Raw genomic sequence first — 26,398 nt, forward strand, 5'->3', positions numbered from 1 at the left:
CGGGCATTTGCACCGGCCAAGCCCTTTGCAGGAAGTCTCTCTCCTGGTCTTCTCCAGCCTGGCTCCGCTTCGTGCAGGTTCCACTGAGCTCCGATACACTGTCCTGACGCACCTCTCCTGACGTCCTCTTCAGCATCCACCTCTCTGTCACATCACAACACTGTCCTCGCGTCACATATCCCTATCTGAAATTGTTAACTTTTTTTTAAAAGATCATTTTTATTGGGGGCTCTTACAACTCTCGTTACAACCCACACGTCAATTGTATCAGACATAGTAGTACATGTATTGCCATCGTTCTTTCCTAGACATTTACTTTCTATTGCGCCCTTGGGATCAGCTCCTCTCCCTCCCCCCCTCGTGGTCCCCCTTGGTAGATTACAGAATGACAGTGGTCGTGTGAGATATGAAAAGAATAACAATCTACAATCTGAAGTTGTTATCTTCTCTGCCAGATTGTCTGTCTGCGCCTCTAGAATGTCAGCTCCCTACGGACCTTCTGGGTTCACACTAGGCCCGGAGCATCAGCACTGAAACAGTCCCTTGGGAGCCGAATGAAGGGAGGTGTACAAGACGGAAGGCCGAGCGAGCTGAAGAATGAATGGATGTGTAAACCGTCTCTGGAAAGAACCCACAGCTCCGGCGAAAGGCAGACACTCCGGAGCTGGGCGGGCGGGGTGCGCGGTGGGCGGGGCCGGCCGATGCGTGGGCGGAGCCCCCTGGACGCGTGGTGGGCGGGGCCAGCCAGGGGCGGGGGCGGAGCCCCGGAAGTGACGTCGCCTAGCCCCGGCAGATTGTGCGCGTTCGCGGCTCCAGTGTGCGACGCCAGCGATCGGGCTGCCGCCTTCCCGGGCCGGGGCGATGGAGAACGGAGTGTACCGCCCGACCACCGAGGCAGACCCGGGACCCGCCAGGGCCGCGCGGAGCGTCCTGGGCGGCTGCGTCTACCCGGGCCGGCTGCCCTGGCCCCGTCGCATTCTCAAGAGCTCGCAGCTGGTGAGGGGGCGGCGGGGGTCGCGCTGCGAGGCCGAGGGCGCGCCGCCCCGGGAGTGCAGGAAGTGGCCGCTTCCCTTTCCTTCGAGGGCGGGGCGGGTCACCTCTGGGCCACCTCCAACTCTCCGGGGCGCCCTCACCCCTGGATCGCCCCACGCCTGGGTCCCCAGTGCCCACCCAGCGTGTCTGCAGGGTCCAGGAAATGCATCCTAAGAGACCCGAGGCAGCCACGTAAGACGCTTCCACTCATCCTTCGAAGGCGACCTTCCGCCCCGCGCCCGGTTGTTGTCTGCGTTATCGGTCAAAAGTGCCTGTGTTTAGACTGCCAAGCGCTTTTTGTTTATCTTGGTCTGGACTTGCGGTTTGCCTGGTGTCCGCGCCTGGGTCGTTGAACTGGGGCTTCCCTGTCGCGCACGGGAGGGAGCTGGGTGTCAGCCCAACTCTTTTATCTCCCGACAGATTTATTTTCACTGGGAAACAATGGCTTTCTGAACGAGCAGTACGGGGGCGCGAAGGAGAACGCCTTTGTCGGTAGCAGAACTAGGATGTTATGTTTCTCTTTCCCTTTCTTGGACTTTCATTTTGCTAGAAGCAATTAAGGTTGCTTGAACGCCTGTTGTTGAAAATCGTGAAACTCGCTGTGGTTTGGAAGTGTTTCCGGGAGAGAGCGGTCCCTGGAACAGGACGCCATGCTTGGTGAAGTGAGGGGCCGTGAAACTGAGGAAGGCCCTTGCGGGGATGGGTGACCCAGGGGCTGCAGCCTGCAGCCATGGGCTCGACCTAAGAACTGTGAGGACGGTGCAGGACTGGGGAGTGTTGACTTCTGTCGTACGTGGGGTCGCTATGAGGTCGGACCTGGCTTGATGACGCCCCAAAGCAACTAACAGCAGTGAGGTTTACTTTGTAATCCAGTTCCCACATGTATTGACTAAATCTCTTCTGCCCTAACTTCTGCCAGAGGACCAAATAAAAGAACAAGAACAGATCCAGTGCCCTCCAGTGGAATCTGACCCAGAGCTGTTATGGAAACGGAGAGAGCCTCAACTTTCTCACGCGTTTGAACAGCCGACCTTGCAGTTAGCAGTTAAATGCATAACTCACTACTCCCCCAGGGCTCCTTGCAAGACCAGTTGAGAGAAAATCAGAATGTCTAGAATCTATAGGTCTTTAAAAATAATTGAAAAAACGAAATTTAAAAACTGCCTCCACTAAAACGAGCCCATTGGTTTCCTTGGATAGAATTTAAGTTCTCAGAGCACAGATAACTAGAACTTATCTTCTTAGAACTCAGGTGACCTATTTTCACTGAATAGAAAAACAGCAGTGAGAAAACTGGTGCTACTTTCTTGCGACCAAAGTGATCACATGTGGGCTGATTGGGAACTCACTTTAGAACCCAAAAGGACCTGGCCCTTTTTCTCTTGCCTCCTCCCCGACCTCTCCTCCCCGTTTGCTTCCACCAGGCGCTGGGGGCTCCCTGCTGCAGTGACTCCCCTTCACTCACTCTGTGCTCCCTTCTGCGCTTCCTTCTGTCAGCTCTCACGTGACTTTGAGCTATCAGCCATCTTTTCCTTCACTAGCGTGAAAATGTGTCTACAGGAATAACAGTGTTTAGGACAGGAATAAACAAACAACCCCTGGAAAGTGTTTTTGCTGCTCACAAGACATCCTCTGTATTTGCTGCCCATTAAATCTCCCATGCTCACTTGCCATTACTTTTCCTTCCTGACAGAAGTGACAAAACTTACCCAGTAAATTAGATAATCTGATTGCCCTGTTTAGTCAACTCGTCCCATATCCTTGGACTAGAATACAACCTGAAATTTTGGTGGTAGATCTTATATTTGAATGTGGAGAAGAGGGAATGATGAATTTATCTTGAAAGAGTTAAGACTAGTCCTGTGTGTTCTCTTCATTCACGATGAGAAATGCAGAAAGAATGGAAACTAATGTCTCCCCATGAAGTCCAAGTATTTGTTACAGGGATGCTTTCTTACAATTCTATTTAATGTGATTGAAATATGGAATAATAATGTTATATGTATTAATCCCAACGGGTGGGGGGCAATGCTTTCTTTGTAATACAGTTTAAATATTTTTTTCATTGTGGCCTTTCATTTTGATGTGTGCCTTTTGGTTCCTATTTTAATAATGTCTTATGTCATCAGAATACATATTACAGGAGTTGCTTCAAAAGTTTCAAAGTTAATTATTTGTCAGCCTGGGACAACAGGCACGGTCTTTGCCTTAGCCCAGACTCTTGTCTCCTGGTTGTTTTATTTTAGATAATTTGCTTTTTTAAAACAAATAGAATTGCAGAGCTTAAAGAGAGAAACAAGTTCATCAAAAGAGAAGATATTTTGACAAAGGACTTGGAAACCCCTCCAATTTTATTTAAAATGTTAATACATTTATGTGTTTGGGCATGTTTTTCTGGGCCCATAAATCCTACCAGGTTTTCTCAATGACCTCCACAGAAAAAGGAATTATGCTTTAGTACTTAAAAACCAGACACCTTACATCTAAGCTTCTTACATTTAGAGTCCTAAGAATTGGTTTGCCCAAGTTCTACTTTAATCTTCTTGTGACCTGTGGGACATATATCACCCACCAATATACAATTTTTTTTTTTAGCCTGGGTAGTACATGCTACCCAGCTGCGTGGATAGCTGCATGAACATGACGACACAAGTCTCACCCCACCAATCCTACCACCAGAGTCCACGTGGGACATGTAGGGGGCTTCAGAAAATTGGTAGAAAAGTGCATTAAAAGGTAATGGGATGTTTCCACAAACTTTTTGAAGCCTCCGGGTATGTGTCCTACTAATTGTACCAAAATCCATATTGCCCCCAAGTTTATTTCTTTCCGTTACGGAAAATACATGGGATCAACAGAAAATTCAAAGCAGAAAACGTTTTGGTTATAATTTGTAACCTCCGCAGCTTTGTGGGGCTGCTGTGAACAGCTGACCCCACAGGAGGGAGCTGAGTTGTCCAAAGAGGGGAGTGAGAGGGAAGAGAGGAAACTCTTAATTCTTGATTTGTACTTATGCTCACCGTTCAGACAGTACCTTAATTCTGTCAAAGGGTTGTCTAAAAGGTGAGCCTCACCTACTTGGTAGTACCTTGATAACTACGTGCCTAACTCCTAACCAAAGGATTGGTGGGTCACACCCACCCAGAGGTTCCTGGTGATCTGCTTCCAAAAGGTGTCAGCAGCCCAGTGCTTAACTCAGTACATCTCCAAGGTTCCTCTCAAAAGGTCACAGCTTTGAAAACCTGTGGACTGAGTGTAGTTCTACTCCGACAAGCATGGCTTGCCACGAGTCGAAATCTGCTTGAAAGTAGTGGGTTTGGGTTTTTTGTTTTATTTTAACTACCATCCACTCTTCTAGACCTGAAATAAAGACTCAGCTGAGAGTTCCATGTAAGGAGTTGGAGCGCCTGGGCTCCTAGATTTATGCTGTTTATCAGTTTATCCTATCCTCAGTGTTGTTCTGTGCACTTCTGTGAGTTTGCTTTGCTTTTGAAGGAGTTTGTTTTAAGCGATGAACTATTTTAATATCAAAGTGCTTGCCAGTAAGCTGATGCAGTTATTTAAATGTGTGTAATATTCTCTATGTAACAAGCTCCACATTCTATTTAGGGTACCAATTGAATATCCTGCACAGTACTGTGATAATGGTCATTCTTTGGGCTAGCAATTTGTTTTAGAATGTACCAGTGATTTTCATTTAGTAATTGTGATTAATAACCTGTAAGTGCCAAGAAACAATCTGAGAAGCAATTGAGCACATATATACTGATGATCTTTTTCATTTTTTAAATTTGAAAATTGATAGGTACTATATTGAAATGCTAGGTCTTTACCTGGGAAAGATCCATAATAATTAACAAATTATAATTTTGACCGTTTGTGAGAGTAAATACTGTTTTTACTGAAAGAGAAAATATTGTTTTATTTGAATCATCTCTAGCATATGTGGTTTTTAATCACAAGTCATGAATATAATTTTGAGGGGCTGATTTTTCAATGATATGACAGAACATGGCTGCTTGTGATTTCCTAAGCTGTCATCTTTGAGGGTCTCCGATCCTTCTGCTGAGCCGCTAGGTGAGTTTGTGCCGCCAGCCTTTTAGTTGCAGCTGTTTAAGACTGTCTTAGAAAAAGCATTCTTGTAACATTACAAGTTCCCCTGAACCAATAAGTGAACTTCATGGGGAGACATTTGTTTTAATTTTTCTCCCTTATCATGAATGAAGATAGCAAACAGGAGTAGTCTTAACTCTTTCAAGGCAAATTCTTCTTTCTCGTCTCATTAGTACTTGTTTTGTAGGTAGAGCTTTATAATAGCAAATACATAAAAAGTCCTTTTTAAAAACAGACTTTGTGGTAGTATACTGTTAAAGACAGTTAGCATTTGATAAAATGACTTGATTTTAAAGAAGATAATGTTCCAGAGAAAATAGAGAATCTGAAATGGAGGCGACTCAGGGTGGTCGCTTATTATCGGGGCTGTGACAAAGATGGTCTTTTAGTCACCAAGATTTCCCAACTGTGTGGCCTCGAGTGTATTTAATGTTTGACCTAGCAAAAAGGGGAATACACAAAATGAGGGGTGTAACTTCAAGAACCCAACCTTACAGGAAAAGCCTAGTCATAAAATGAACTTCATTAACAGTGTTTTGTGGTGAGGACAAAAGTTGAAGTCAGACCTGGGTTCTTGTCTGTATCTGGCTAACTTGGGACTTGCCTGTCAGTGCTTAGTTACATCATCTGGAAGAATGAGGGTGGCAGCCCTTGTGCTTTGTGTGGACCCTCCCAGCTGTAAAAGCTTGCTAATTCCCCTAATTATATTTGGATAATATTTTATGTCATTAAAAGGAGCCGTATTAAGCATACAATTTTTAGGTACTTAGCTTAGTTTCCTATCAACAATATTTAGTATGGTGACTCTTTACCAGAAAAACAATTGAGCTTTCTAGCTAGTGAATTATTTTCACTATTAACTCCTTAGCTAAGTCAGTGATCTTTTCTATGTTCCTGGCTTTGACTACTTAGCTGTTTCTGGTAGTAAGCACCTATTTCATCTCGAAGTCCCGACTTGCTTGCATAATTAATTGTCAGTGATCACGCTCAAACTGCTTAAATATGTTTCTCAACCCTCCCCATCCAGTTAAGCTAGTTGCCTTATTATCTTTTGGGCTTACCATGCAAATGTCTGCCTTCATGAATCTGTTCTTTTCTGATCTCTTCCTCAGGATGTTCTCTCGCCCTCCAGGACTTACACATCCTTGTCTCAGTTTGAATCTTGCTTTTCTACTCCTCCTTCTCCAACTGCCCGTGACCCCGGTGGATCTGACCACTGGCCTTAGATTTTCTGTACTTACATATGCAGCATAGAAATTGTTTCTTACTGGGTTGTTTTTTTTGTGTACACTGATTTTGCTGCCCTACTATTGCATGTTCCTATGCATATTACAGTCTTGTGTACATGATATGTTATTTTGTGCCTGAGATTGATTAGTGCAATGGAGATTATAAAGGGAGGTTAGTAGCAACAGAGTTGGAGCAACAGCAGAATCGTTCTGAGTCTAGCTTGCGGGGCTAGTCCTGACCTTGGACTGGGCATCTTGTTGTTTGTTAGCTGCCGCTGAGTTAACGGGTCCCTGGTTCGTGGTGACTCGATGTGTGGCAGAATACATGCTGCTCAGTGCTGTGCCCTTCATTGGATCGGTTTCACTGGACTCAAGTAGTTTGCTAGGCTTTTCCTCAGAGTATGTCTTCATCTGGAACCTTCCTGTGCAGCCGTTAACACCTGCAAGCCACCACTGCGGCTGCATTGGGATTGAACTAAGATCTCCTTCCTGTGTGGAAGGTGGGGAATGTTGTTGTGGCCTGGCCATTGATTTTCACTTCAAAGGGATGCAGTGTAACAGAATGAACTGCCCCATAAGCTTTCCACTACGAAGTCAGTATGGGAACAGGCCACTTAGTCTCTTTCCCACGGAGCGACTGGGTGGGTCTGACCCACAACCTTTAGACTAGCCACCGAAGTATTCGGTTGTTGCTCGTTCAGGGTTCCTTTTGCCAGGGGATACCAAAAACTCCATGTTCTGAAGTCCACTGGGACTCACAGTGACCCTTCACAGGGTTTCCCAGACTCCAGATCTTTATAGAAACAGCCAGCCTGGGACTCTTTTTGGCAGGCATGCCCTCCAGCTCCAACTCATGGCAACCCCATAGGTCAGGGTAGAACTGCCCTGTGGGTTCCAGAAAGCCTAGACTTTCTCCCATGAAGCGGCTGGTGGTTTTGAACTGTGGACCTTGCGGATCACAGCCCAATGCTTGACCACAGTCCACGTTGATTTCCCCATCACTTTTTTTTTTTAACTAAAGCAACTTTAAACCAAGCTACGTCTGTCATAATTGACTTTACAATATGCTCTCTGATAATAAAGCTGTTCACATCCCTCATTGTGGTCAAAGGGAATTCACTGGAGACTTAATCCAGGTGTGGACCCTGCAAAAGGATTTTGGGCTTCACCTTCTGCAAACCAGGTGTGCACAATTTAAAGACTATGACTCTTTATGGGGATAGAAAGCCTGATTCTCCCTCAGAGCAGCTGGTGGTTTTAGACTGCTGACCTCAAGGTTAGCAGCCTGCCTCATAACCACTACACTTCCAGGTCTCTGGTAAAAGTCCCAAGTATTTGGCAGTGATTAATACTTCTCTGAGACGCACAAGCAGCAGAGATGACTGCTGCGAGATGAGGGTGGAGCAGGGGCTGTAATTTGAGACTGACTGCCCCTGGGTGAGCTGGACCCCCCTTTTCATAGAGACAAGCAGTCCTTTCTGTACTGTGGATGAGATTCATTGTCACATAGCCGTCTCAAATAATGTTCCTGCTAATCTCACTATTGCAAGAAAATGGTTCAACATCAGTATTCTCAGTTTTTCATAGTTAATTGACTTATGCACCTGAACTATATTTTGCAAATCTCAGAGAAACTAACTCATAGAACTTGAGTAAGACTAAACATAAAGGAAAGAATAAAGCTAGTAAAATATTAGACATTTGATCATTTGTTTTGCTCTTGTCATATGAAAGCTCATTCTGTCATTATAATTATGGGAGAATAAGAAAGTTCCTTTACACTCTGACTTTCCGGGGTTTGCCTTGGTGTGTCACTGTGTATCCTGTGGCATGATTGGGGAATGCCTATCCAGCATCCGGGAAGGAAGATAGACTAGGCTACCTTATGGCTCGTTAATGTCCAGAGAAGTATCATGGTAAGTTCTGTTTCTATCCTAAAGAGTCTTTTCAGGTATGAGTATATGATTTTTGTACTGCCAGTAGAAGGGGTTGGGAGGAATCCATTGGAAGCAAAATCAATTTAAATCTGACCTCTTTAAAATATTTTTTATTTAAAAAATAATTATGTATTCACAGGAAGTTGCCCCTGAAGTGTATAGGGTGGTCCCGTGGCATGCATGCATGTGCAGTTCTGTGCTATGTCATCACACATGTAGCTTGGTGTCAGACACGGAACGCTGCGTCATCATATGCTCCCTCCTGGCAACCGCCCTTTAGGCACAGCTCCCTCGCCCTTCCTAACTGTTGTTTGCTCTCCATCTCCCTAACTTTTGTCACTTCAAGAATGTTATATACAGGAGAACCCTGGACCGCGATGCTGATCCGTTCTAGAAGGAGCGTGGAGATGCAATGCAGTCAAGTTCCGAATCAGTTTTTCCTTTAAGAAATAACTGAAAACGGATTAATCTGTTCTCGACCACCAGTTTTTACCCTAGCCTTGCCTTTTTATACAAAACATCACACAGACGTTTCAGAGTCAAGAAGTTCAGTGTTAAATAATACAACTTAAATAAGAAACACAACATTCAAAAAAATTTTAAAAACCACAGTATGGCCCATACCTTGAGAGTGATGAGGATCTGGATCCGTGGACACGGATGTGAGAGGAGGCATGGAGAGTGTCATTGTTGGGAAGGGGAATCCCCTTCCATCAAGTCAACTGTAGCTGCTTTTCAGGAGTTTTTTCCCTTTTAGCTGCTTTTCAGGAGTTTTTTCCCTTCTTTGCCTTTTTTCGCTAGGACCTGGTTGGCTTTCTCTAAAAAACAAAAACAAAACCAAAACTGTCTAATGTGGTCTCTGCTGTTGGCATTTCCTTAACTGTTTTCTAAAAGGGTTTACTAAATTATCATCAACAATATTGATAACACGGTTGGTTAACCAGTTCCTTATCATGATGATTCTTTTCAAAAAAATTTTTCTTAGGACCCATGTGTATCTAAAAAAAGTACAAAAAGCCACCCAAACTAAGAAAATCATTACAAACCGCTTGGAACACAGCCGCAAAAGGTTTACACAACGTGTACTAACAACGCCAACTAATGACCAAAACACGAATTGGCTTTTGTTTACAAAAATCACGTGCGTTGGGTCGGATCCCGATGTTTTGTTTGAGCTCTGATGCAAAATTTTCTTGACATCTCACGTCAAAATCCAATTGTTTAGTACCGGGGTTGTACTGTAAGTGGGATCATACAGTATACGAGGGCCCTTCAAAAAGTTCATGGAAAAATGGGATTGAAATGGAATCTTTCAACTACCTTTCAGAGGCCTGTTGTTTAACCTCTTGAGACGGGCATTTCCCTTTAGGCCTTGACTTGGATCAGCTGTCATTTTGATGGTTTTCACAGAAGGAAACTCCTTCCACTTCCACAAAATCCAAACTGCCCATGTGCATCTTTCTTCTCCCTTCCCTTCTCATGCTAGAGAAGAGTCCGCCCACCCCGAGCCGAACCCTGCCTGGAGAGAGCCCTCATTAGCCTCTTCCTCTGACTTTTGACTCTCCGTTCTTACTGTCTGTCTCGTTAAGCATTTCAGGGTGCTCCGTTCTCCCCGGCTTCATTCACCACTCCTTAGCTGGGCTGCCCCAGCTTCCCCTTGCTTCCCGTGCAGGCAGGGAAGGGCCCTGCTGAGGTCACCACGCCCCTCCTGGAGCGCAGTCCACTATAGGACTTTCCCTTCTTACTGTACCTCCGAGTAGCATTTAGCACCGTCCACGACTTTCTCTTGATAGAAACGTTTTTCTCTTGGTGTACGAACCCTTGAATTGCTGCAGCTCCTTATTCTCCTTTGCTGGCCGCCCTCTTCCCGTAGCCCTGAGGATCTTGGGACTCCTCAGGGTCCTAGCAAGACCTGCTTTCCTCATTATGGGTGATCACGCTCCTCTTGCAGCTGAGTTTTATCTCCACCTATGACCTCTCCACAGAGCTCCAGAACCTTCCCGCTCGACTATCTGCACTTCACTCTCTACTCCCTGTATTGTTTCTTAAACTTTCCCTTGCTCCCTCAACCTCTTGTCGCAACATGGGCAAGCACTGCCCCACACACCTTGGATTCAGTACGTGTTTGAGTTGGAATCACTGATTTTGAATTATTTTTTATCGTGCCTTCAGAAGCCTTTTACTGTTGCCAACCTTTTTTGAAACTACCACATTCAGTCTTGTAAGAAACACTGCATATTTAAAACTGAATTTATTCTCTTCTCAGTATTCTAATAGAGAGAGAGAGAGAGAGAGAGAAGTAACTTTTTGCAATGAGGCAGTTTGCAGTATTAACAGCAGTGGGAGGATGAGTGAATCACACCTGCTTTGAATGAGCAAACCAACATCTCTCATCACTATGCAAAGCTGACTGACTTGGGGCCTACCGACTCTTGGTATTGTAACCAGTGAGAACTACGAAAAGCATAAGCCTTTTACTTAAAAACCTCGAAAATCCGTACTGCTTGAGATTAGTTACGAGGGCACCTCGGTCTGGCCTCTGCTTACCCTCCCTAGTTCCGTTGAGTAATGTTGGCCGTCCGCTCTTCCCCTCGAGCTCAGCTGTGTGGGCTTGCTGTCAGTTCAGTTTAGGGTGGTGACGGTGGTGGTTAGACGGGTGGGAGCATGTCGTGTCCGCTCCTCCGTGGATAGAACGTTTGCCCTGTCGTTCCTGTCTGCTTTTCTTCTCCCTTGGCTTTGCCTGTTTATTAAAAAGGACTATAAACCAAATGATACAGTCTATACACACCTCTGTCAGGGTTTTCATTTTACATTCTATGACATTCATGCATGTTGCTGGGTGTCGTTGAAATTTGTACAGTAATCCATTAGATAACCCCAAACCAAATTCACTGCCATCAAGTGGATGCTGACTCAGAGTGAGGGTGGAAGTGCCTCTGTGAGTTTCTGAGATTGTAACTCCTTACAGCCGCAGAAGGTCCCATCTTTCTCCCTCGGAGCAGCTGTCTTCAAATTGCTGGCCTTGCAGTTGGCAGCCCATCTCTACCCACTGTGCCACCAGGGCGCCTCCCCAGTGCCTAGAGACAGCACACTGTGTCTTCTTTCTTTGAACATACAGCAGCTAACAGTGAATGGAAAAAATGATGAAGAAAAAAAAGCTGAACAGACATTTCAAAGGCAAAGTATTATAACGAATATGCAAAGACCTGGAGTTAGAAGATCAAAAGGAAATAACATCCGCAGTATTTCTCAAGAGCTGAAAGAATTTATGAAAATTCAAGATATTAACATGTGTCTCAATGACTATGCATGGGCATTGAGCTATGTGGACCATAACAAATTATGGAAAGCACAAAGAATGGGAATTCCAGAACACCCAATTGTTCTCATACAGAGCTTTTAGTCGACAAAGAGGCACTTTGAACCCAACAGTGGGCTCATTCGTAGTTTAAAGTCAAGAAAGGTGTGGGTCAGTTGTATCCTTTCACCATACTTGTTCAAGCTGTATGGTAAGTAAATGCCCTAAAAGCTGGACTGTGTGGTAAAAGAAAGCAGCATCAGGATCGGAGGAAGGGCCCGTGAACAACCTGTAGTCTGCAGCCAACAGACTTAGGGGAATGAAGAAGACTTGAAGCACGTGGCTGATGAAGATCGATGAATACAGTAAGGGTTGCACCTCAATATAGGAAAACAAGAATCCTCCCAACTGGACTGATAGACAACTTCAGTGGAGAAACTATTGATGCTGCCATGATTCTATTTTATTTGAATCCACATAAGTGGATTCAAGAAACTGAACAGCATATTGCACGGGGCAAATCTGCTGCAGAAGTGATGAAAAACAAAGATGGCAGGCACTTGAAGGAATAAAGTGGGCCTGGCCCTAGCCCAGGCATTTTCAGTTGCTTCACATGCAAAGGGAACTTGGAAAATGAATAAGAAAGACCAGAGAATAATTGATGCCTTTGATACGGTGTTGATGAAGAATATTGAATGTGCCTGAACGGCCAGAAGAACGAACAGCTTGGAAGAAGAACAGCCACGCTGCTCTTTAGAAGTGAAAGTTCACCTCGTGTGCTGTGCATGGTATCAGGCAGAGCCAGTCAGTCCCTGGAGACGGCCGCCAGGACTGGTCAAGTAGAGAGCTGGGGAAAGAGGAAGACTGTCAACAAGCGGAATTGACGCAGTGGCTGCAACCCTGGCTCAGCATAAGACGTGGCAGGACTAGGTAATCTTTCAATCTGTTGGACGTCAGGTCAGAAGCTGCCCCACACATCCTACCAACAGCAACTGCCGGTAGACACTGGGCTGCTTTCACTGTCGGCTTGTAAGAAAACAGTGTGGTTACAATGGTTTCTGTGTACACTGCATGGCTCTCTTATGGGTATATACTTAGGAGAGGTTTCACCACCAAGACAGTGCACATGCAGTTCTTTAAATTTGATAGAGAACACCATGTTGTTTGGCTAAATGGCTATACCAATGTGCGCTAACAATTTCTTCTTTCGCGTCTTTTCTAGCGCTTAGTATTGTCACATTTTAAATTAAAAAATCACTGTTGGGGGCTCTTACAGCTCTTATAACCACCCATACAGCCATTGTGTCAAGCACATCTGTACATATGTTGCCACCATTTTCAAAACATTTTCGTTGTACTTGAGCCCTTGGTATCAGCTCCTCTTTTCCTCCCTCTTTCCCCCCACCCTCCCATCCTCATGAACCCTTGAGAAATTATATGTTACTATTATTTTCATATTTTACACGGGCTGCTGTCTCCCATCACCTGTTTCTGTTGTTTGTCACCCTGTTTTGGTGGGGAGGGGGCATTTTAAATTTTTTGGCATTCCAGTTTTATTAGTGTTTTCTTTCTTTCTTAATGAGGTGAACGATTAATTTTGGCCCATTGGGATATTTTGTGAAATCTGATCAAGCCGCTTGTTCAGTTTGTTCGTCTTGGTTCCTTGTCTTTGTCCTGTTTATTTGTAGGATTTCTTTTTATATTCTGTGTAGTAGCTCTTTGTTGCAATGATGATAAGGTTGTGGCTATCTTTTTCACTCTTTAAATTGGGTTGTTGAATTCACCACCACCCATCTATCAGTTTGTTGTACTGTTATAGCTTACATGTTGTTGTCATGTTAGAAGTTATGTCACTGGTATTTCAAATATGACAGACAGGTTCCCAGGAATGCCCCTGGCTAAGAGAGTAGGAAGAAAGGCAATCTACTTCTAAAAATTAGCCATTAAAAACCATATGGGTCACAACTTGCATGCTTTGGGCACATTATGTACGGGTAGGGATCCGTCACTGCAGGAGGACATAGTGTGGTGTGAGGTCGAGGGCGAATGAGGGCAAAGGAGAGCCTCAGTGAGATGCAGGGACCCAGTCGCTGTGGCAGTGGACTTACACATGCTGAGGATTGTGAGGCTGGTGCTGTCTATCCTGTTGGGTATAATGTTGCCGTGAGTCAGTGTTGACGCCTTGGCAGTTCACTAGGGCCACCACAAAATTCGTCAGCCGTAATTACCATTAGTTGGAGGGATGGGGGTGAGAATGGGGAGTTAATGCTTAAAAGTTTAGGGAAGAAATATACTGTATAAACTCGAGTATAAGCTGACCCGAATATCAACCGAGGCACCTAATTTTACCACAAAAACTGCATTAAAAATGTGCTGAAAAAACTCGGCTTATACTCGAGTATATACGGTAAATGATGATTGGACGATATCGTAAATGCAGTGCAACAGTTTAAAATGGCAAGTATTGGCTACATGGGCCATCATCACAAGGCAGTGTGCTTTTATAACATCCGTTTGTTCTCTGTACTAATATTTTTGTTGGTGGTGGTAGTTACCGTTGAGTGGGCTCTCCTGGTGGTCTGAGGTCTAACAGCTGACCTGCTGCCCGGTGTTGCCCTATTGCCCCGGTTTTTGTTGGCTTTGAGCCCATTGTTGAGGCTGTTAGGCCAGTCACCTCACTGACGATTTCTCGTTTGTTTGTTTGTTTGCACCAGCTTGCTGCCACACGTGATGGCCTTCTCTGGTAGTGATGAGTCTGTCCTGATAACCTGTTCACAGGTAGCCCGAGGAGTCTAACCATCCTCCCCTTTCAGGAGCATTTCAGTTGTGCTTCTTGTAGCATGCAGCATTTACTTGCTTACCTGTGTGACAGCCAGACGGTAAGTTCTGTGCAGATTCGGGGGTTGGAGGAAGGGCTGTTCCACACTCCTGTTTGCTACGGCCTTCCTGTTGTAAATATTTGAGTGAACGATGGTGCTTTCTGAATGCTGTCGATTTCTTTGGCAAACCCTTAAAATGTCCTGTTTCTCTTGTAGTTGCTGTCGCTGCTGGCCTTCGTCTGTGAAGAAGTCGTTTCACAATGCACTCTGTGTGGAGGGCTGTACTTCTTTGAGTTTGTTAGCTGCTGTGCCTTTCTTCTCAGCCTCCTCATCCTGATTGTGTACTGCACTCCAATCTATGACAGAATCGATGCTGAGAAAATACGGCAATCGGTAAGCATTAAGAAAATACAGTTCCTATACTAAGAGCATAATTACTTGGGTAATCTCTCATAGTTGGTTCCCCCCCTCCTCCCATAGTTTTATTGTTCAGGGTACTGATTGATAGTTTAAAAACGCAGCCCCACAGAGAGACATTCACCATTGCTCCATCGGTCTGCTGTTAGTAACTCAGTTCCCCCTGCCATGCGGATGCTAGAGGTTAGGACCAGGAGAGCGACACACATTGCTAACCACTTACGCGGGTTGGTGGTTTAGTCTAAATCACACAAGAGCTTTTTTAAAATGAGGATTTTCTCATGGTTGATAGCTTTTCATGCTTCAGAGCCCCATCCATTAGTCTTGTAGTTGTTCATTGCACACTTTTTACATGCCAGGCATTTACTAGACAGAGAGAGTAATGAACTAACGTGAGCTGTTTCTGAGATTTAAAACAAAATGCATGTAACTATTTTGTTTTGATTTTATATGGAGGTGTCAGTAAGTGAATTAAGATGGCTTTTGTTGAATTTATCGTGCAGAAAATATCTTTACAATACAGGTTACCTAGAAGTTCTAGTTTGTTGGGTAAGCTAATCGCAAGGTTGGTAATTCAAATCCTCTAGCCATGGGCGAATGATGAGGCTGTCTGGTTTTTGGAATTGCCTAGTTAATGGGTTTGGATGTGAATTTTTTCACTTTCTAAAAGAGTTAGTCCCCAGATCCTGCGGGTAATTTGGATTTCTGAGATGATAGATGAGATAATTCTGAGTCAGAATTAAAGGAAAAAGAACTGAGTAATTTATTTCTTCAACAGTATTTGAGTTGTCATTAACACTTTGTGAAGTGTGGCACATATTAAGGCCAGCATATGGAAGTACTCATCTTAAGGGAAAGTGAAAATTACAGTGGAATTGTAACTTAGTAAGAACTAGAGATAACAGTAAAAAGCAGTAAGACTATTTTAAATGAATGAGAAGCAAGCACTTGGTTAGATACTGATTATACACCTATGATGCATTTTTACTGTTGATCATGTTGTAGGAATCTATCTACTTTGGAAAATATTTTATTAAGTTGAAAATGAACGAAAAAAAAACACAGAAAGTTGATACGGACAGTTAAATATAACTGAATTCTGAGTAGATTCTGATCAAATACAAAGTTCTCAGTATGGCCAATATATGAGTATTCCACTATCAGGCCTTATAATCCCACAGTTTTGAATCCTTGTGCCTATGAAGGACTGCTCCCTTTTTCTATTGATGAAACGTACGTAGGCCTATTTACTGGTTAAGTAACTGAGTCAGAATAGCTTGAGAAAAAAATGATGAGGAGCTGATGCCAGGGGCTTAAGTGGAGAGCAAATGTTTTGAGAATGATGAGGGCAATGAATGTACAAATGTGCTTTACACATTGATGTATGTATAGAATGTGATAAGAGTTGTATGAACCCCTAATAAAATGATTTTTAAAAAGTAGCTTGAGATTTGAACCCAGGTAAGGCTTTACTCTCTGCCTTCTGCTCTGTAGCCTCAGCATAGACTGATGAGAATAAATGCCCCCTGATACTCGAGATGCTGTCTTAGCAAATGCCATTACTGCAGGAACCTGAGAATTAGCAAAATACAGAACCTGTTTATTTCTGCAATTCATGTTCATAAGAGAATGCAGATAATACCTTAGGATGTTTCCGTTGTAATCTGAAAATGCTTTCATTTTACAGGTAAGTACGCCCTAAGGGATACGTTCTGAGTATCTGAGCTGCTTGGCTTGTAGTTTGCATATACAAATTTATATTTAAAATATGAAGCACTTCTATTTCAAATAACTTCACATTCATATAAAATTTATGTTTAAACTCTTAAGGGTTAGAACGATGTTTTCCTTTGTGCTGTATCTCAAGGGCAAATGATTAGCCATAAAAATGTGAAACGTGTTGCATTTCTGCCGTACTGCTGCCCCTGCAGTGTGGAAGCACATTGCTTTCTTTTCTGCAAACAGTATTGTAATCTTAACCGCATGTAATGGGCTGAACAGAATGTCAAACAGGTAGTACACCAAAGTTGAGCATTTTGTAGTAAATAATAATTGAAAAAAGAAAAATATATTAGTCCTTTCACCCTGAAACTGTTGTAACCATATTATTTTTTCAAGTCTTTGATTTCTATTGATTGATGATTTTGAAAATTTCAAAGTTGCTATCGTAGTGCATGTATTTTATTTTCCTTCTAACACCATAAAGATTGTATATTTGTTTCCTTGCATCATTTGAAAATCACTTAATCTTTAGCTATTAATATAATTAAAATGTAAATATCTTTTATGTAGAAGAGGTTTTCTGTTTGAGATAATATTTTGAGTGTTTCATAGTGGTGGGGTATAGAGAGGAATGATAATGTATGAGAATCTTTTCTAGCCCATGCTCTCATGGGTCAGATTCTAATAAGAATAACAATGTCCAACAGTCATGGGGTATAAAATGTTAACGTGCTTAAATGTCTCCTTTAATGTATTGTGAATGTGGGTAGTTTATTTGTATGTAACAGGTTTAAAATAATATCCAAAGGAATAGAGAGTAATTGAAAGGGGTACTGCAGAAAAACATTTCTCTTGAACCAGAAAACTTTTTACATGTTAGTACATGACAGTGAACAGTGGACAGGATGGGAGTTCTGTGTCAGTCAGTTTTATTGATGCTTGGTGTAGTGGAGTTTACTTTTCAGAAAACTCAAAAGGATCAGACAAAACCTTTTGGAGTCACTGTCATTGTACCAGTGTCTCCATCAGAGTCAGCTGGGCCCATGCCAAGCACTGCGTTCAAGCGGTTGTGAGATCCTGATGAAGTGGTGGTGAGAGCACCGTGGAGAGCTGTCGCTGCCCTGTGCTGAGACGTGGAAGCGTTCTTCGTTCTTCGCAGCAGCGTACTCGGTTACCCACGTGGAGTGGTTGAAGGCTGGGTCACTCCGCAGCCAGGATTTCAGTGTCAGAGACACACACTGGGCTATCTTATTGAACACTGGGGTTCTCTCCCAACGTGCTTTCAATGTACTCAAGCACTAACCCCAGAGGCCGTCCTTGTACAGCGTTCTTTGAAGGGGAGTAAGAGTGCTTTCTTTGCTAGAAGTGAAATGGAATTTTAATAAATCCTTTGGCTCTGATGATTTTAGTATATCGAGAGAAGAAAAGGGCTAGCACACTTGGGCATGTTCACACAGTCCTTTGGGGTCTGTTTTTATTAAAAGGTTATCTTGGGCTGTGCTTTCTGAAACTGCCAAGTCCAAATGTGAGATTGTGTCAAGGGGGGAAAAAGGTAAATCACTAAAGTTTCTAAAAAAGTAAAAAGTGAAATGAGCAAATGATATTGAGGGCTAAAGTGGAGGGCAAATGTTTTGAGATTGATGAGGGCTACAGGTGTACATATGTGCTTGACTGAATGGATGTATGTATGGACTGTGATAAGAATTGTACGAGCCCTCAGTAAAATAATTAAAAAAAAGAATAATGAGGGTAACAAATGTATAAGTGTGCTTTATACAATTGATGTATGTATGGATTGTGATGAGTTGTATGAGCCCCCAATAAAATGACTTAAAAAAAAAAAAGTAAGAAGTGAAACATGTTTTCTATCAGTCTCCTCATACTGTATTCCTCCTGTGTTTGATACATGTCTCCAGGACTTTTATATCACTGTGGTAACAGGCGTTGTGTTTTTGCTGGCATCCATTATTTTTACCACCACCCATGACAGGACCCCAACTGAAACTGCTGCAATTGTAAGTATCTTGTACTCTCTACCTTTGCTCATTTTCCCCTGCTAGAAATAACAGGGAATTTGGGAAATGCTTGACAAGTTACACATTATGGTAGCAGAGCTTCTCGTACTTTTATTTTGTGTCCTTTTGACTAGAAAGACCTAAAAGTAAATAAATGTGATAGTTTTAAAATGTAGACCCATCTTGATTTATTACCATATATACGTGTGTATCAGCCGAGTTTGTCAGCACATTTTTAATGCAGTTTTGTGGTAAAATTAGGTGCCTTGGCTGATTTGGGGGTTGGCTTATACTCGGGTATATATGGTATTATTTTTTGGACTTATTCTACAATTATTTTATTTCTTTATTTTTTATAAAGAAATGTGTTAGAATTTTTTTTTCCTTTCAGAGCTTTATTGGGACATAATCTACATATACAATTCAGTATTTCAATCCTACCAAAAAGAATTGTACAATCATTACCACCCATCAATTTTAGAACACAGATCCTATGTTTAGAATTGGACCGAATTTTGTTAACAAAAACCCATTTGTTCTGCATATGAACATATTATTGTTCTTGAAAGTAGTAGGAGTAAACCTTTATTGTTTTGTATATTCTTCAACTCTGCAGCAAAGCAGAACCACCCCTATCTGCCTGACACTTGTGGGTGTCCGGCATACACAAGAGGAACTAGTCAGAGTGGCACCCCAACCTAAGAGAAGGGTGAACAAATCAAGGGGGTTATGCTAAGTGAGCACATAGAAGGTGGTCCAGACAGCGGTCTTCAGTGGGGTGCACATATCCCGAAAGGTTCTTTTAGACTCCCCTAGGAATACTGTGCGAGCATAACAGAGCCCTGGTTGTGTGGTGGGTAAGCGCTCATTTCTCATGGAGAAGTTGGTGGTTTGAGTCCACTCGCCACTCTGCTGGGTGGGAGAAAAGGCATGCTGATCTGTTCTGTAAAGTGTGCAGCCCAGGAAATCCGATGGGGCAGCTCGGCTCTGTCATCAGGTCACTGTGGCCAGACGGACTGAATGTCCCCCCATTAACTGGGCCGGGTTAGTACAAGCTGCGTCAAAACCAATCAGACTTGGCACCATGGAGTTGATGGTAACTCACAGAGAGAGGGTCTGAGGAGACCGTAGCACTTTGCCAGAGCTGAAAGCCTCACTTTTCTCCTAAGGAGTAGCTGGTGGTTCTTAACTGCTGACCTTGTGGTTAGCAGCCCAGCTCATAACCACTACCCCCACCCCACCCACCAGGGCTCCTCAGGGGTAGTGTTTAAGGAAACCAATTTTGACCTTGTCTATAGTCATACCTTATTGATCTTAAAACTAAGATCTGTCTGAATGCGTCTCTAGTAGAGAGTCTAGTTAGTTCTCTGCCGTCTTCCCTTTCACAGTCCCTGAGTAAATGACCTGGAGACTGTATCTAATTTCCTGTTGACTACACTGAGGAGAAGGAGAATCCAACTCCCAGCTGCCTGAGGCCTATTGCCATAGCCAGAAGCCAGACAAGTCTTCACCCTCCATCCTTTTTTACCCTATTCTGACACCCATTGTTCTCACAGCACTCTACTTTTCAACTGAGGCCACTAATCCTACTTTTCAACTGAGGCCACTAATCCATTACAGTTGCCACATAGAACTCACAGACCATACTCAAGATGAAGGGTGGTTTAAGTTAAAAGGTTACCAGAAGGCAAGATCAGAAAACATTAAGCGTCGAGTCACTGATCCACAGCAACAACCCTGCTCAGCCATTAGCCAAGCCCACCTCCAGTCCCTCTCTCATCCACATGACCCCTGGGCCGTGCTGCCGTGGCCAGGAAGCCAGCTCACTACACTGCCTCATAGCCTGGGTGCTGCGCCTCTGTTGTGTTTCAGGATCTGCTTGCTCCAGTCTGGTCTCGGTCTGGCTCCTTCGCTCTGTCCCACGTCTCTGTATGTGCTTCACTGCGGTTCCTCTTCTTTAATGGCCTGGGGGTTCTGTCTGCTTCTGAGGTAGCTTTCACACCCAGAGTGGTGGCTTTGAAGGAGGTGTGTTTTCTGCATTAGCAGACAATGCCCTCAAGGAAACAAAGAGTGGTACCTTGGCTCATACCTCCTAGTAAAGCAGAGACTCAGAACATATCCCACCTTGATGCTGTAACAGAGAACTCTGTCCAAAATTGGATTATAACTACAGGCATAAAGGCTAACATTTACAACACATCACAAAAGATTATGACTAGGAGGGCCATATTACTTGACTACATCTTAGTCACACTTAAAAAAAAAAGCACAAAGTATATATTTTTTTGCCTTTCCCAAACTTACATTCATCCTCATAAGGTGTAAAAACCAACCAACAACGTGAAACACATGACACCCTTGGGTGTAATAAAGAGGCAGCTCAGAACAGGAGCTGTCGTGTATACCTGAAATCTGTCTGCCAGATGCTTTTTTAACTTTAGAATATTCTGAATGTTAGAAAGGCAGTTCTGTGCGTGCACTGTATTGCATAACACCCTCAGAGGGCCTGGGACAGCACATTAATATTCTGAAGCAAAACATCTGAACATTCATAGAAAAAGAGATGAGACTGTAAATAGTCTTGCCTGGCGTCAATTTGGAGCCAAGTGAATCATGAAACTTTGGGGAGTTTTTAGCTTTTGCGAATTTCAGGATTGAAGGTCGGGGATTGGCACCAGTGTTGGTGTGAACATCTTGCAACTGGGTAACACGTCCGCATGCACATCCTGGGTTTCTAATTGATCCTTGGTTCTTACCAAAGTTAAATTGGTAATTAAATGCATTGTCAGCTAACAAATCATTCAAAGTATTTCTTAGGGTAGAACAACTCAAAAGAAGCTCAGGGAATTGCATGGCATGGTTATGATAATTTCTTATCCACTTGTTCATGTGACCATGGTTTCTTAGCACTTACACGCACAGACTAACACAGACATGTGAAAACAAAAGTGAGTGCCGAACCTTGCTTCTTCATTCCATGAATAAGTAACATCTATCTTTAGATAGATTACATAAGCCAGTTGAAAAAGATCCAGAATAAAGTTGTAGCAGGGCCTTATTAATTGCTATTTGATAGATCCCCCCGCCCCTTCATTTTCTAAGTGTATACACATTTCTTGGAAGTAAAGCTCACCCCTAAATAGCATGGGTCTGAGCTGTACAGGAGCCCTTATAAACAAAATTTTAAAATAAACATATTGGAATCTTTTTTGGAGATTGGCAACATTGAAAAAGCAAGAAAAGCCTCATAGATGAACTCACAGCTTAGAAATATATATGTAAAAGAGAAAGTTGTGTCATGAGTGCATGAAGTATATGTAAATTCTTTTGTATCACTTAGCACCATAAGATATTCATAAATCTATTCTAAAAAGTTAATATTTATCAACACTTAGGCACACAAGCACAGGCATCATTTTCAGTCAAAAGAAATGTAAAAATGCCGGGCAGTGTAAGATAAGATATAATAATAATTTATAAATTATGAAGGGTTCATGAGGGAGGGGGGAGCGAGGGAGACAGGGGAAAAAAGGAAAATGAGCTGATTCCGGGAACCCATGAGGAAAGCGAATTTTGGGAATGATGAGGGCAACAAATGTATAGGTGTGCTTTACACAATTGACCTATGTATCGTGATGAATTGTATGAACCCCAATAAAATTATTAAAAAAAAAAAGAAATGTAAACCTAAGGGTGCAGTTTTAAATCAAAACTGCATAAAGTCAACGACAGGGCCAGAGTGCCACCTGATCTGCATTTGAACTGTTTGAGAGGTTTGCCAAGCGAAAGGAGGAATAGATGCCACATTGCCAGAGGGGAGCGGAGACTTGGGTGTGGAAGCATGAGAGGACAGTGGATTTTCTCCAGAATGCACGTCCTGTGGAGTGGAAGAGCGTGGCGAGGGAAAGGATCTGAGACTGCAGCCAAATGCCAGGGACTGTTACAAGCCTGTGTTCAAGTTGACAGGCACCTTGGCCGTCACCTAGATCGGGGTTTCTCTCGACAAAGCACTCCTTGCCCGTTTCCGTACGGGTTTTGCCGGTGTAGATTTCCTCCAGGGTCTCCTGTCTGCACAGGATTCTCAGAAGTTACAAGAATACAATGAGGAAGTGCTTTAAGGAAGAGGATATGGGCAGTGTGTGTGGTCGTGCTGCTGTGTCATTGCAGTGTGACGAACTGGAAGAGTTTTTGAAGTATTTCAACAGAATCTCGCTGACAGAGAATCGGTTCTGGTATTCATAACTTTGGTCTGGCTCAGTGGCCTACTCCTGTGTTCTTCTCATCATATTTGTAGGGCAGTCCAAACACTGCTAGGTATCTTGTGGGGCTTGATTTTTCAACTGTTAGCCTTACTTAGATTAATATATGGGCACCCTCTCACATAGCCAAACACACAAAAGACAGGTCGGTTGTATTTTATGGAACTTTGACTAATAATGCTTATTCTGGAAAACTTTTTTGTTTTTTGGTCCTGTCTTTAATTCACCACAAAAACACATTGGGTGTGTGTATGTAATATTTTCTTTTTTAATTAGGAGTTAATACATATATCATTCCATAGTTCATTCACATCAAACAGTATTGTACAATTGCTACCACAGTTTCCAAACATTCTTTTCCTTCCTGGACTCCTTGACATCAGCTAAACCCCCACCCCCTTGGGAAAAAACCCAACTATTTAAAGCTTTGTTTTTCTTTTTTGGAGGTAGAAGGGCGTTGACTAAATTATATTGTACCACGAAGTTTAGGAGCAATGGAGCAATGTGTACGTGACAAGAGCCCTGGCAGCTGAGTGAATTACAGATGCACTGGGCTGTCACCAGGAGGTCGGCCGTGCAAACCCACCTGCCACTCCTTTGGAGAAAGATGAGACTTGCTGCTCCCCCAGTGTTGACACCCTTGAACACCCACAGGGGCATGCGTTGGAATCCACGCAGTTGGCATCACGTTTGGTTTTGCTGTGTAAGAGGAATGGATCATCTTGCTTAAGTGACGTGTATGTGATTGTATTCCAAAATCCTTCCAGTAACCTCTCCCTCTTTCTTCCTCAGGTGTTTGGATTTGGGGCCAGCTTCATGTTTCTGGTTGACTTTATCGTTATGCTCTTTAAAAAACGCCAGGATGACCAGCTGAGAAAATCTGAGTTGCCCCTGAGGACAGAAGCTGCCACTGAACCACTGAATGCTCCTCGCTAGCAAAGAAGCATTCCCATCCGCTGAGCTCTGAGCAGACGACCCATCAGGCAGTGACTGCATGATGCCTAAACCCTGGCAGACAGTCTTGAAGAGTTGGTGTGACCACTTCTTTGGAAAACAAGGACTTGAAGAGCAAGAAGGCAGTTTGTGGCTATTTTAGACTGTCAGTCACCACAATTAGGCCAGAAGGTGTTTTGTTTTGTTTTTAACAATAGTTGAAACTTGCATCAAATGAAAATTTTTTGCAGGTAGCAAGACCAATGTTTTTTTTTAATCATACAGGTCATGATAATAAACTATCCTGTCATGTAAAAAAATAAGATATTTCACTAGCTTCTACTTCCAAAATGCTTTATAGCTGAATAAACAGCATAATTATTTTGATTTGAAATCAGTTTGCTTAGCGATGGGTCTGGGTTTTTTTAAACTTGTTTTTGTTTTGTAAAAGAAATAAAATAGACAATGATTAGATTATGTTCTGTTCACTGAAATTTAATGTATATTTAAGGATCAATACTTTAAAATGTTGGTCTTGATTTTTCTCTTAAAATCAAAATTTGCTATCTCACTCTGCCTTAAAATGATTATGATATCGTAGGATAATTATTACTAACTCTGATTTTACTGTAGTGTAATATAAATTGTATAAGAAAGTCATTGGTATTTTATGTGTATAAAACATTGGCAGCCTCCATGTTTATATTGCACTTTGGTTGTTGCTAACAATATCAAGTGTAAAGAAAAAAACAGGCAGGGATGTAATGCAACACAGAAAGATTGAATGAACTGATATTAGGCCTAAGGACCAAAGACAAAAAAGACAGTTTGCCCAGTTACAGTGAAAGTAATTAGAAAAATAAGCACCAAGCACTTAGCAAGAAGAGATGAGTTCATACTGTGATTAGAAAATGGTGTCTTTCATGTTGGCATCTGATTTTTTTTTACTTAACACAGCTCTGCTGGGCCTTATATGTTTTTGTGGGATCTGGTCTTAAAACTCCCACGAATCAGTCAGTCACCCTGGTCTCTGAGGTTGTTCCTCTTTGCAGGATGCTCCCTTTGCTGTCTTGCCAGAGTGGCCTGTACAGCCTTCATTGTCTGGCAGAGGGGGGCCTCGCTCTGGCTGGCTGTCTACACTCTGCGCCGTTTTAATTGCAGAGTGCACAGCAGGGTTGTTTGGGTCCGTGTTCTCACACAGCATTGCCCCAGTTTGCTCTGGAGGAGACCTAATACAGTGACTGTCCAGGAGAGAATTCTGTCCAGATGAATCCTGGGTTAGTCAAATTACTCTCATGAGACACTTTATCATAGTTCTGATCATATGGAAGAATAGTCTAACCCTGTCCTAGAGCCATCTGAAAAGGGCACAGGATGAGACCTTTCTCACCAGTAGGTTCGTGGACTAGACCTTTCTTGCTTCTAAGTTTTGACTCGGGACTCCACTATTCAGGGGGCGGGTCTGTGTCTGGTTCTTCAGTACTTTGGTGCATGGCTCCTGGGCTAGTTTTCTATCTGGAACAGTGGAATCGTGTTTTCAATAATGAAATTTAATGACCTGATCCTCCTCTAGTTTCTCAGCTGCTGTGTGTGTGTGTGTGTGTGTGTGTGTGTGTGTGTGTGTGTGTGTGTGTGTGTTTCACCTGCGTTAGCGGACCACATCTAGTGTGACTCAGATTGGTCAGTGTGACAACGCCTGCTCTGTTCTACTGACTCAGGACTGCCATTAGCCTCAGCTTGGATGGCACTGTTAGTGATAACGTCACCACTCCTTAGCGGGGAGACTGCAACTGGTCACAGCTGCTGTTCTTGCTGGGCTTGTCATTGAAAAGACAAACCGATCCTTGGGTTCCAGAATAAAGACGGATTCAGAGATAACCAGTTTCTGGTTTCGGAAATTTCTCCACTCAAACTCCTAACCGTTGCCATTTAAAAATACCGTTCAAATCCAGCTAGAATTCCCTTCCGGTCATCTGGAGAACCCCAGGATCCCCACCCATGCATCCCGGTTCATTGAACTTGGTGGACACATCTCTAGCTGGCCCTGCACATTTGTGGGTACATTAGCACTGAGCTGAAGCTCTGCTGCTCGGAGGGGTCTCCTTGCTTTGGGTCATGGGCAGCAGCAGTGGACTTTAGAGCTGGCTACCTGCTCCTTCACATCCACGGATGCTTCGGGTCACTCGTGAGCCTTCCTCTTTGTGCCGTTATGCAATCCAGGACCAGTTCGCTTTGACTTTTGTGAAGGGAATTAGTCCCCAAAAGTTTATAATGGCAAGTGAAATCATTTAAGCTGAACTTGGACTCAAAAAAAACCCCCACTCATATACAGAAAAGGGTAAACTCATTGCATTTAAAGTGCTTTTCTTATTAATAACCATGGCAGAGTTGATTTCATACAAAATGTTTTAAATGGTTCTTAATTATAAGGGAAATGTGCTTATAATACAAAGATTTTTATAATTGCTATACTTAAATTATGTTTTGTTGGGGGACTCGGGAATGTATTTTTACATTGTTTATAGCCAATCGTTTTTGTATTTATCAATTCTGTGGGCCTTTTAAAAAATCTATATGTCAACTTTTTTAATCTTTTAAATAAACCCATTTTATTAAAATATTCA

General features: G+C 43.0%; 1 protein-coding gene across 1 annotated transcript; it reads left to right on the top strand.

Annotated features, from left to right (window-relative positions):
- The first annotated feature begins 825 nt into the window (after positions 1 to 825).
- CMTM6 (CKLF like MARVEL transmembrane domain containing 6) lies at positions 826 to 26,398 on the top strand. The gene is made up of 4 exons (XM_004704210.2): positions 826 to 996; positions 14,645 to 14,821; positions 18,484 to 18,582; positions 23,634 to 26,398. Exons 1-4 carry the CDS (start codon positions 862 to 864, stop codon positions 23,775 to 23,777), a joined length of 555 nt encoding a protein of 184 aa, XP_004704267.1. The 5' UTR covers positions 826 to 861; the 3' UTR covers positions 23,778 to 26,398.

This window comes from Echinops telfairi, unplaced genomic scaffold (assembly GCF_000313985.2).
Source record: "Echinops telfairi isolate 266 unplaced genomic scaffold, ASM31398v2 ScPeMD7_7420;HRSCAF=8458, whole genome shotgun sequence".
In the NCBI taxonomy this organism is placed as follows: domain Eukaryota; kingdom Metazoa; phylum Chordata; class Mammalia; order Afrosoricida; family Tenrecidae; genus Echinops; species Echinops telfairi.